Raw genomic sequence first — 13422 nt, forward strand, 5'->3', positions numbered from 1 at the left:
CAGCCAAGACTGTCTTGGAAGAAATTGAGCCAGAATTCTCTTTAGTAGCTAGGATGCTGAGACTTTATCTTAATTACTTTGAACTCATCATCACGGAAGACCATTCCCTAGAAAGGAGTATCTTGTTGGTAGAAGGTCATTGGAAAGCAAAGGGAACCTTCCATGAAACGGATTGACACAGTGACTGCAACAATGGGCTCCAACATACCAATGATCATGAAGACCACACAGGACTGGGCAGTGCTTAGTTCCATTATGTATAAGGTTGCCATGAGGTGGAGCTGACTCAGTGGCAACTGACGACAACCATGATGTCACACTTCATTCAGAGATCGTCCTTCTAAAGCATGGGCCTAAGTCTAGGGAAATGGGTTCATTATTGATGAGTACCTTTACAATTTTAGAAGTTATCCCACCATGGGATTTTTTCTATAAGTGAGCTAATTAATACATTCATTCATTGAGCAAATACTTTGCAAACTATTACCATGTGTAGGCAATGTCCTAGGCTCTGGTGGTATATCATTGGACAAATTAGGGGGGAAGAACCCAAACCAAACATCTGTCCTCATGGAGCTTACATTCTAGTTTGAAGGACACAGAAAATAAACTATAAATTAATAAATATATCAATAATAGGCATGTTAGAAGGCAAATGCTATGGAAAATACAGGGTAGAGGAAGGGCAACTGGTACCATTAGAGGAGGAGGCTCTAATATGAAATGCTGCCATTTTGGTTAATTATTACAAGGTGTGCATACCTCCCAAGTGTTATTGTTCCTGTCTTTTGTTGGACTAAAATTTAGCCATGGTGTGAGTTCATTTCCAGACCTTAAGGGTGACTAAGGGTCATAGTTTCTGGGTACCACCCATCTCTGTCCTACCAGTAAGCCTGGTCTCTTTTATGGTTTGGAGTTATGTTCTACATTTTTCTCTCATTCATCATGAGCCTTCTAATGTGATCCCTTTCAGAGCAGTTGGTGGTGGTAGCTGAGTACCATCTAGTTCTTCGAGTCTTAGGGTTCTGGAAACTGATAGTTACATGGTCTATTAGTCCATTGGACTGATTGTTACCATGCATCTTCAATTTTCTTCACTCTTCTTTCTTTTGGACCATTAGTTGCACCTTAGGTGGTTACTTACAAGCTTTTAAGACCCCAGTAACTACTTACCTAAGTAGGATATAGAATATTGTCATTATTAGACTATGAAAAGACAAGTATTTTAAGTGATTGTTTTGAGGTGATATAACCAAGGTTCAAAAGATTAAGTAATATGGCAAAGGTATTAAAGCTAGTAAGTGGTGGTGGTGGTTGATGGTTGGTGATGGTTGTGTACTGTCAAGTCGGTTCCAACGCATAATGACCCTGTATAGGGTTTCTGAGGAGCCCCTTGAGAGTTTGAACCACCAACTTTGCAGTTCAAACTGACCCTGCAGTCCAGTACTTATCCTATAGCACCACACTAGGACTCATATACACTAACTCATTTGGAGGCATCATTTTTATTAATAATAGGGATTTTATGAATACTAGGGATTGTAAGTGCTTTGCCAGCTTGATTGGCCTGTTTAGTTCAATTTTTAGAGATTTTTTTAGATGCTATTCTTTGTTGTTTATTTTTATGCTTACCTTTTATTTTGTTTATTGTTGCTGTTATTGATGTTAGAAGAAATAAAAGGTATTCTCAATGTTTTTCAGTGTGGGTGTGGATAGCCAATATATACCCATTGCTGTCAAGTCAATTCTGACTCATAGTGACCCCATAAGACAGAGTAGGACTTCCCTAGAGGGTTTCCAAGGCTGTCGCTAGGAGTCGGAACCGACTCCACAGCACATAATAACAACAACAGATCTTTATGGAGGAGTCCTGGTGTGGCACTATAGGGTAAACACTGGACCACAAGGACAGCTTGAATTGAAAGGTCGACAGTTCATACCCACCAGCCGCTCCTTGGAAAACCTATACTGGGTTGCTATGAGTCAGACCCAACTTGACAGCACTTAACATCAGCAATCTTTCTGGAACCAGACTGCTCCATCTTTTTCCCACGGAGCAGCTGGTAGGTTGATGTTAACAGTTAAGTGCTTAACTGCTGTGTCCACCAGGGCACTTCATGGATGTGAAGGAAATTATAAATGTGTCTAGTAAATATAAATTTTGGTAACCTGATCCATAAATAAATGGTGGTGGTTGTTTGGTGCCGTTGAGTTGACTCCAACTCATAGCGACTCTGTCTGTACATAACAGAAAGAAGTACTGTCAGGATCAGAGTCATCTTCCCATTTGTTGTGTGTGAGCCCCTTGTTCCAGCCACTGTGTCAGTCCATCTCATTGGGGATCTTTCTTTGTTTTCTCAGACCCTCTACTTTACCAAGTAGGATGTCCTTTTCCAGGGACTGGTTCCTACTGATAACATGTCCATAATGCAAAAGACAGTCTTGTTATCCTTACTTCTAAGGAATATTCTGGTGGTTACTTCCAAGACAGATTTCTTCTTCTGGCAGTCCATGGTACTTTCAATATTCTTTGCCAGCACCATATTTCAAAGTTGTCAGTTCTTTTTCAGTCTTCCTTATTAATTGTACAACTTTCACATGCCTGGGAGGTAATTGAAAATACTATAGCTTGGGTCAGGCACCTGTTAGTCCTCCAAGTGACTTATTTGCTCTTCAGTACTTTAAAGAGGTCTTTTGTAGCTCAGTGCAGTACATTGTCTAAAATGGAATTCTTGACAACTTCAATCTTTTCTCTGTTTATCATTATGTTGTTTACTGGTCCAGTTGTGAGAAATTTTTTTTTTCTTTACATTGAGTTGTAATCTGTACTGAAGGCTGCATTCTTTGATCTTCATCTGCAAATGCTTCATTTCCTCTTGACTTTCAGCAAGCAAGATTGTGTCATATCAATACCACAGATTGTTAATGAGTCTTCCTCCAACCCTAATGTGTCACATACTTCTTCATATAGTCCAGCTTCTCAGATAATTTGCTTAGCTTACAGATTGAATAATTGTGGTGACCAGATACAACCCTGTTACACACCTTTCCTGATTTTAAGACAGCTTTTAAGCATCACCTTCTTCTATTAGTCTGTGTACAGTTTCTATAAGAGCACAATTAGGTGTTCTGAAACTCACGTTCTTTTCAATATTACCTATAGTTCGTTATGATTCACACAGTTGAATGCCTTTTCATAGTCAATGAAACACAGGTAAACATCTATCTGGTGTTCTCTGCTTTCAGCCCAAATACATTGTATACCTGCAGTGTGCTCTCTCGTTCCATGCCTTCTTATGAATCTGAATCAATGTACTGGTGCCACTTTTAAAAAACTGTATTCAGCAAAATGTTCTTTGCATGTGATGTTAGTGATATTGTTAAGTCATTCTGCATTCTGTAGTCACCTTTCTTTGGAATGAGCCCAGACATAGATCTCTTCTAGTCAGTAGATCAGGCAGATGGCCTCCAAATTTCTTAGCCTGGTCTAGTGAGTATTTCCATTGCTACATCAGTTTAATGAGCCATTTCAGTTGGTATTCTGTCAATTCCTTGTTTTTCCCAAATGCAGCTTAGACTTCTTCTTTCATTACCATCAGTTCTCGATCATCTGCTACCTCCTGAAATGGTTGAATGTCACCTAATTCTCTTTGGTACAGTACCTCTGTATATTTCTTTCATCTTTTTTCCTTTGCAGTCAAAACGGCTTTATTGTGCAAAGTCTGCATATGTTATATATGATGTATATGATGTATAGCAGAAATAACCTTTTGTTAATCCTTGTTTCTCTAAAATTTTCTATGGAAAGCAAAAACTTAACTTCCTGACACATCCTCAGATAGTACAATTTTATAATAGAATGTTTAATAGTTGTATCACTGATAAATACCTTGAGACATGTGGTATAAAATTGAAACAAGATCAGAAAAGTGTGGGGGGAAGACCACTGCCAAAGAGTAATTTCCAAAAACTTGGTATTTTCCATGATAAAACAGAAGCTTTTGGGTCATTGATACTTGGTTTGATAACCTGAAGCCATTCATTAAAATACCCAACGAGATCCAAGGCATCTAGAATACTGTCATCTTTGGAAACAAATTTCAGTAGAACTGCCATTGGGATTTCTCTGCAACAGCTAAACTGAGACTAGACTGGAGCAGAAACTGGAACAGACCTTTAATCATGGTATGCTTTTGTGATACCACCTCCAGGGATCCGGACACAAAACTCAAAATCCTCGATTCTGGGAATGCACTGACTGTTTTCTGTTTCTTCTCAGTTAAGGCTCTTTGTTTTATTTCGAACACTTTTTTGAACAGAAGGTATAAGTAGGTATTGGAAAGAGTACTGTAAAGCTATAGATGACTGCAGTGGTATGAATGAATGCTTTAAAGTGCAACAACTTGGACACAGGTAGTTACTATTTTTAACCCAGGAAAGCAAGCTTTTCACAGAATGCCTTGAATATGAACTTGATAAAAATGGATCTTAACTGAAGACCCCCTAGCTTCCTTAAAGACCGTAAGCATACCTCAGGAAAGTGAAGCCTGTTCCATGCAGGGCACAAACAGCCACAGTTTGGAGGTAGTCGAAAGAACAGCCTCACACCGTCTACACACACTCAGTTGTCCTTAGAGGTGGGAACAGAAAGCTCTTCCATCTTCTTTTGATGCTTCCTGCATCATTCAATACCCACCCCCCGCCCTAGAATCCTTTAATATTGCAAGACTTGAATTTTTACTTCCGTTAGAAATTTCAGCTTGAGAAAGGCTGAGCATGTTCTTCGTTTCTAGGTTTCTAACTCCAGGTCTTATGCATATTTTGTTAAAATACTTAGTCTTCTCAAGCTGCCCTTGGAAATTTTCTGTTCAGCTCTTTTACCTCATCATTGCTCCCATTCTCTTTAGCTACTCTGCATTAAAGAGAAAGTGTTAGGGGCTTTTCACTTATTCACTTTGGCCTTTTCTTTCATTTCTGTCTTTTTAATGACCTTTTGCTTTCTTCGTGTATGTACTCTTGATGTCATCCCACAAATCCTCTCATCTTCGGTCATTAGTGCCTAATGCATCAAATCTGGTCTTGAGATGGTCTCTAGAGTCAGGTAGGATATACTCAAGATTGTATTTGGCTTTCTTCAGCTGACACATGAGCAATTGGTTATCCATTCCACAGCTGGCCCTTGGCCTTATTGTTCTGCATGATGATTTTGAGCCTCTCCAACATTTCTTTCCACAGATGTAGTCAGTTTGATTCCTGTGTATTCCACATGGTGAGGTCCATGTGTCAAATGTCTGTTTATGTTGTTGAAGAGAAGATCTTTGCAATGAAGAAGTTGTTGGTCTTACAAAATTCTCTCATGCTATCCCCGCCTTCATTTCTAACACCAAGGACGTATTTTCCAACTCTTGATCCATCTTCATTTCCAACTTTCACGTTTCAATCAACAGTAATTATCAATGCATCTGAATGGCATGTTTGATCAATTTCAAACTGAAAAGTTGGTAGATTTTACACATCTTTCTCTCGCTGAATGGCTGGTAGTTTTGAACTGCTGACCTGAAGGCTGGCAGACTGACTCATAACCACTGTGCTACCACAGCTCCTTATTGGAATATTTGTTGTTGTTGCCAAGTGCTGTCGAGTCAATTCCGACCCATAGCGACCCTGTATAGGGTTTCCAAGGAGCAGCTGGTGAGCTTGAACCGCCAACCTTGCAGTTCAAACGGCTTTGCAGTCTGGCGCATTAACCCACAGTGCCACACCAGGGCTCCTATTGGAATATGGAATGCATGAAATATGAACTAGGAAAATTGGGAATTGTCAAAAATTAAATGAAATACATAAAAATCAATATCCTAGCATTAGTGAGCTGAAATGGACTGGTATTACCTGTTTTGAATTAGAAAATCATATGGTTTACAGTGGCGTTTTGGTGTGGACTATAGGGATAAATACTCAACTGCAAGGTCAGCAGTTCAGACACTCAGCAAACCACAAATAGTAGGGAACCTCCTTAACATGTAAAAGGCATTTGCCAAAAACCCACAGCTGACATACGGGTGTGTGTTCTTGACTGCTTTCTACTGGTTTTTGCTATTTTTTTTTTAATTGAACAGTGGGTTTTGCGTATAAAAGGATATTAGAGATTGAGAAATATGCAGCCCTGTTCTTCTGATAGATCATTACTGTGGACAACAACTGAATCAATTTGAATACTCGAACTGGATTCAGGTTTTATGGTAGGTTATAGTTCCCACGAGATGGATTGGCCAAGTGGCAGCATCAATAGACTCAAGCGTGGCAACAGTAGTGAGGTTGGCCCAGGATCGGGCACTGTTTCGTTCTGCTGTGCATAAGGTCGCTATGGGTCAGTACCGACTCGATGGCACCTAACAACAACAACATAGTTCCCTGCAGCGTATCCAAATGAAAAACCAGAACCATTGCCATCATGTCAGCACCAACTCAGTGACCCAATAGAGCAGAGAAGAACTACCCCATAGGGTTTCCAAGAGTGCTGTGGCTGTCTTGGAACAATGCACTGGATAATGGTGGGATAATGCACTGGACTGCAATGTCAGTTTGAATCGCAAGGTCAGTGGTTCAAGCTCACCAGCCACTCCCTAGAAACCCTATACAGGGTCAGTATGAGTCAGAAATGACTAGAAGGCACTTAACAACAACAACAGTTTCACTTAACATCATGTCATCCAGGTTTAACCATGTTGTGAGGTGTTTCACAGATTCATCATTTCCTTTGACGTTTGGTAATACTCGTTTTATATATGTACTGAAGTTTAACTATTCTTCTGTTGATGAGCATTTAGACTATCTCCATCTTTTTGATATGCCTCTTGTAGACAGCACATTAAATGATCCTATTTTCTTATCTGTTCCGCTCTTTATGTCTCTTGACTGGTACTTTTAATCCATGTGTAATCAGTGTAATTATCAATAGGTATGAAATTGATTGTAATTTTCCTGTGTGTGTGAGTTTTTGTGTAATTTTCCTGTGTGTGTGAGTTTTTGTGTGGGATTCTTAGTCCCACATAATTTTCTATGCTGAGTTCATTTTGGCTGTGGGTTTTCACCTGTAAGTTGTTTGTCTACATGGTCTCCCACATAACTCTCAGGCTTTTTTCAGATTTTCCTTTTTTCTGATGGTTCTTCTAGCATACTAGTATTGAGAGATTCATCTTCATGCTCACTAGTTTGGGCTTCCATTGCTTTACATCTATTCCTTTGTCTTTTCATTGTATTACCCATTTCTGAGATCTTAGTGTTAATCTTTTGGATTTCTAATTGCAGGTTTTGTATTGTTTCAAAATTTACATTTATTTTATCTGTTTGTCCTTATAGTGTTTTCCTGAATTCTTCTAAAGCTTTTGTTGTGTTCTCCTTACTTTCCTCAGTCTTTCTATTGATCCCTTGAAGGTACCTAATTATCATTCTTTTGAATTTTTTTCAATAAGTTCTATTACCTTTTCTTCCTCGGAAACATCTTCTGGCTCTGCATCGTGGTCACTTGTTAAAAGCTTTTCTCTCTTGTTTCTTCATGTGAGCTAAAATTGTATGTTTTTTCTGGGACATTGTGGGTTGTTGTATTTGTAAAAAACAAACAGTGCAGTTGTTGGACCCGGAGGGGAGAAATCAAAGTGTTCAGGAGGTGGTTGTGGAAGGGATATGACAGCAGAGTTCCTGGCACTAGATGGTGTTCCTATTGGCCTCTGTGTTATCAGTGTTCAGGGCACTCAATTTGGAAGTAATTCATGGGGGCCCTTGATGGAGTTGGTTTCAGTGTCTGTTAGGACCACCTCACAGAGAAGCCAGCAGCAGTGTGGCTGGTTAAATACTGGAACCTCGCTATACTTGTGGTCACCAGGGGAGCGTGAGAAAACAAAGGAGAAATCACCTCTTTTCCATTGCCCTCATGAATCTGCTCTGCCAGGCCTCTATCCACTGCCAAAGCTGCTCACAAGATGGTCGAGTTGCATCTGGGCAGCCAGTCCCCAGTCTTCTTCTCTTGCTGTCTCTGTTTGGCTCGACCCAACAAGCACTCCATCACTGCTCTAACCTTTCTTCTGAAGGTCAGGGAGCCAGAATTTTTATCTGTATCTGTTTTATCTTGTCTCTCGTATCTGTGTTGTAGAGAATCCATGTAGTGCGTGTGCCTAGTCTACCATCTTGCCAGAAATGTAGTAATAATTTTTTTAAATTGATTGGTTTGATCTGTTTCTAGACTAGATAGTGTGAATCAGGTTTGAAAAAATATTTTTTGAGTCTTTCAGAACAGTGATTATATAATATCTTTGGAATATCTACTTCAGCATTAAATAAATCAACATTTCAGAAGAAACTTGCTTTAAAGTGAATGTATATGCTGTTGTTGTTGTTAAGTGTTGTCGAGTCAGTTCCGACCCAGAGCGACCCTGTATAGGGTTTCCAAGGAGAGCTGGTGAGCTTGAACCACCAACCTTGCAGTTCAAACAACTTTGCAGTCTGACGCATTAGACCATAGCGCCATACCAGGATTGTTTCAAATATGAGAACTAAATACTTAGTCTTTCTTTATGTTACAGGTATTGGTGGTAATTTGGTAGCCATTCAGGCTAGCAGGATATCTACATACCTCCATTTACACAGCATTCCAGGAGAATTGCCTGATGAACCCAAAGGTTGTCACTACCCATTTAGAACATTTTTTGGTCCAGGTATGTGCTTATAAACTTTTACACAGTTTGCACTGAAAACTATTACTATCTGAGAGTGTAAGTAGGCAGCATTTGTTGAATACCTATTTTTTTGTGGGGTCTGGGGGGTGTATTGTAGTTTTTTTGAGAGCTGATCTCAGTGAAGAAAAAGTCATTTGTAGTAATTCGGCAGTTGCTGAAAAATTTGTATTGTTTTTCACTTTTATCCCTCTCTCTGAGGTACTTGTTTATGGATCAGGAGAGAGGAAACTTATGCACACAAGAAAGCATTGCTAGGTAATTTAGGGAGACAGATGTACTGCCTTTTATATATTAATCTTGGAGATCTTTATAATTATAGGCGTTCAGTCCCAAGCAGTGTTATCAGTAACACTGTATTGCTGCTTTTACCAGGCAGGCATATAGTTTCCAAAAACAAAGACCACAATATCTAAAGCTCAAAATTATTGTCACTTTTTTTCTTGATGAAAATAAATGTGATTACTGATTTTTGAATTAAGATCCCAGAGTCTTATTATATCAGCAATAGAATTCTAAAGGAATAAATGCAGTTAAAGCATTACTATACCTTAAGAATTTTATGTTCTTTCTTCTGTCTTTCCTCTGTTTTGAGGATGGATATAAAAATCTTGACCAATGGCCTTCATAGCAAGTATTTATCAATTACCTTTCATTTAATTATAGGAGGTATATTGGGAAATGTATTTCTAACAGCTACATTTTATGTGATGCTATGTAGTGGAGTCCTGGTGTGGTGCTGTAGGATAAGCCCTGGACTGTTAGCCTCAAGGTTGGTGGTTCAAACACACCATCTACTCCTTGGGAACACTGTACAGGATCACTATGAGTCAGAACCGACTTGACGCCACTGTAATTCGAATATTACCCTCAGACGTTAATAACTGATTTATCATTAACCAAAATATGATTTTGTTCTAATGGCTTTTGTATTTTACATTACAGGAGTGAATAATAAGTCTGCCCAAGTTCTACTGCTTTTAGTAATTCCTGGACATTTAATTTTCCTCTACACTATTCATTTGATGAAAAGTGGTCATACTTCTTTGACTGTAATCTTCATAGTTGTGTTCTTATTTGCTGCTGTACTACAGGTAAGAGTTAAAAACCTCTGGAAATACCTTTTATGCTTAGATTGCTAAAGGAGTTGTTGTCATTGTTAAGTGCCTTCGACTCAGTTTTGACTCAGAGCTACCGTGTATAGAGTTTCTGAGGAGGGGCTAGTGGGTTTAAACTGCTGATTTTGCAGTTTGCAGTCCAGTGCTTATCCAATAGCACCATACCAAGATTCCAGAGTATAACTGTAAATCTAAAGGCACATGGTATATTTTAACATTCCAGAAATCAACGGGATATGTTTGTATTGATTTGTGTTATAAAAAAAGCTCACACAAGTTTTAATGTAATCTAATAAGGAGTGTGATGGCTCCATAGGGTAAGCACCAGACTGCAAACCCAAGGTCTGTGGTTCAAGCCTGCTGGTCACTCCATGGGGAAAAGGTGAGGCTTTCTACTCCTGCAAAGATTTTTTTTAAAAAGCCTCCAAAACTCTATATAGGGTTGCTATGAATCAGAACCGAGTCTTGGAGTTAACGCCTCAGTGATTTACCCATTGTGCCACCAAGGCTCCTGGGATCGCCAGGAGTCTGAATCAACTCCACAGGAAGGAGTTTCATTTAATTATTAATTTCATAATGCAGTGTGCTTTACAGGCTACATTGTTTAGCTTAATTCTTTCAGTAACCATATGAGAGATGTTAATATACGAAGGTAAGTCAAACAGTGGTGCAATAGGGTTCCAGTTTATATATGCATGGGTTGATTCTAAACAAAACATGTTGAAACATGTCTCTGCAATCTGTAATATACTGTCTTAGTCTTAGTAGGGTTCCTTCAAAAAAAAAAAAAAAAAAAATCCAAACAGTGATTTCTAAGGGGTCACTTAAATTATGGCAGAGACGTCACCTCAGAAGGCTATAGCAACTGATTTTGGGGATTCCTGAAGGGTCACTTTGGTAGATTTTCTGAAAGGACACAGGATGAGCACTGGAGCTCAATAAGAAAAAGTTGTAAGAAAATTGGAAAACCACAAGGAAAGTTGCATTGACCATTTGTTTTCCCATCATGACCTGCTTGTGCTTTGAGAGCAGCAAGGGCTGTACTAGGAGAATTTCATTGGGAAGCCTGACCCTGTCCACCATACGGCCCTGACCTTGTCCATTTAGGCTTCTGTTTTGCTTTTTTTTTTTAAAGTAAGCAGGAGTGATTTTATTTTCAGGGTTATTCAGTCAGCTCTGCTTCTACAAAAGTCCTCTTGCCTCATTCACATGTGAAGTGCTCAAGTCTGAAAATGGGAGACATTTTTTTCAATGAAAGAGGTTATTTTTCAAGTTGCGTATTTGTCAAGAAAAATTACTAAATTGCTAACAGTCTCACTGCTTACAGTTTGTCATTTTATTCATTAATTAAATAGACATTAATTTTAAGTTTGGAAATGTTTGTACAGTATACTTTTTTTTTTTTAAGGTTTTCATTGTGGATTGAGTGAAAATTTACAGGGCAGATCATCATTTTTGCATTCAACAAATCATATACGTGTTTCATTGCAATGATTATAATCCCCTTCATATATACCATCTCTTAAAAGTATTTCTCTCTATCCACTTTAGCTTTTTTTTTTTTTTTAAGAAAAAAAACACAACAACACTAAGGCATATATAAGGAGCTCTGGTAGCATAGTGGTTACAAATTGGGCTGCTAACCTCAGTGTCAGCGGTTCTAAACTACCAGCTGTTTTGCGGGAGAAAGATGAGGCTGTCTGTTCTTGTAAAGATTTACAGCCTCGGAAACCCTGTACAGGGTCACTATGAGTTGGAACCGACTCCACAGCACATAACAACAGCAACAACAACAAAGGCATATATAGTAATTTACATCTCCAAAGGGTACATTCTGCAAGTCTGCCTCTTAGCCACCAGCTCTTAGTCCCTCTCTTCCCATGAATCTAGAGTCCTCATCCTCTCCCCCTCTCCATGTCCCCAACTCTGCCTCCATCTCTGGCATCGCTGCTTCTCTGGATAAGGTCCTGCAATCTGCTTGTGCACTTCTCCCTTGATGATCCTAGGGTCCTCTGTTTTTGGACTGTAAACTGTAAGATTAACCACTCCCCTGTTTTTGTTACAAAACTTCTACCTTCATAATTGTGACAGTCGCAATTAGTCATGATAACAATTATTCACTACTGAATCATACGAATCTTATCCCCATCTCTTTTCACCAGACCCATCTAGACAAGATGACAGCTATTCAGTGGGGACTCTTTCTTTCCCCCATACTCTTAAACTAAACTCTGTTTTGAAACCTTGTAAACCAGTCACTTTGTGCCTTTATTGCCCCCTCATTTTTGGTAGCCAATGTCCAAGTTGCCCGCCCCTATCTACCCTGTGTACAGAGCGGATAGCATTGATACTTGATTTGAAAACTCTTTCCTTCTCTGTTGGTATTTAGAGTAACTACCGCTCTGAGTATAGGTCATGTTCATCAGATTGTAGCAATTTACCTTTGTTTCCTTTATAAAAAAATTTTTTGAGTCACTTAAGGATGCCAAACTGCCATTTTGACAGAATTAGGAGAGGACGTGGAACAGAGATATCATTGCTGATGTCAGATGGCTCTTGAGTGAAAGCAGAGAATACCAGAAAGATGCTTACTTGTGTTTATTGATGTAAAGTCATTCGACTGTGTGAGTCATAACAAACTATGGATAACATTGCAAAGAATAGGAATTCTAGAACACTTAATTGTGCTCATGTTAAATTTGTACACAGAACAAGAGGCAGTTGTTCAAAAGCAATCAGGAAGTATGGCGTGTTTAAAATCAGGAAAGGTGTGTGTCCGAGTTGCATCCTTGTAGCCATGCTTATTCATCAATATGCTGAACAAATAATCTTTGAAGCTGGATTATATGAAAAGTGTGGCATCAGGATTGGCGGAAGATTCCATTAACAATCTGTGATATGCAGGTGGCACAACTTGCTTGCTGAAGTCGAAGAGGATTGCAAGTACTTGATGAAGATAAAAAACTACAACCTTTAGGATGGATTACAACTCATTGTAAAGAAAACAAAAATCTGCACAACTGGACCAATAAACAATAGCATGATAAATGGAGAAGAATTGACATTGTCAAGGGTTTCATTTTGCCTGGTTTCACAGTCAACACTCATGGAAGCAGCAGTCAAGAAATCAAGTGACAATAGTGCCTTGGACAAATCTACTGCAAAAAACACCTTGAAAGTGATGAAAATGTTATTTTGAGGACTGAAGTGTTGTCTGATCCAAGTCAAGATGTTTTCAATTGCCTCATATATATATGAAAGCTGGGCAATGAATACAGAAGATAGGAGAAGAATTAATGCATTTGAATTATGGTGTAGGTTAAAAATATTGAATATGCCATGGACTACCAGAAGATTAAATAAATTTGCCTTTGAAGTACATTCAGAATTCTCCTTAGAAGCGAGAATGGCAAGACTTTGTCTCATGTACTTAGAACACGTTGTTAGGTGGGACCATTTCAGTGAAAAACATCATGCTTAGCAAAGTATATTGTTATTGTTAAATGATGTTGAGTCAGTACTGACTGATAGCATCCTCGTATAGGGTTTCCAAAGAGCAGCTGGTGATTTTGAAC

The 13422-nt window shown here is 38.9% G+C and overlaps 1 protein-coding gene and 1 pseudogene across 1 annotated transcript in view; one reads left to right on the plus strand and one right to left on the minus strand.

The window, feature by feature from the left end:
- SLC41A2 (solute carrier family 41 (magnesium transporter), member 2) overlaps positions 1-13422 on the plus strand; it is a 124484-nt gene that overhangs the window by 75801 nt on the left and 35261 nt on the right. Inside the window, exons 8-9 of the mRNA XM_006871077.1 lie at positions 8580-8711; positions 9675-9823. Coding sequence (XP_006871139.1) covers positions 8580-8711; positions 9675-9823 — 281 coding nt within the window. The remainder of the gene's footprint in view (positions 1-8579; positions 8712-9674; positions 9824-13422) is intronic.
- LOC102828468 lies at positions 3922-8158 on the minus strand (annotated as a pseudogene).

The sequence above is a fragment of the Chrysochloris asiatica genome, unplaced genomic scaffold (genome assembly GCF_000296735.1).
Source record: "Chrysochloris asiatica unplaced genomic scaffold, ChrAsi1.0 scaffold00160, whole genome shotgun sequence".
Lineage (NCBI taxonomy): Eukaryota > Metazoa > Chordata > Mammalia > Afrosoricida > Chrysochloridae > Chrysochloris > Chrysochloris asiatica.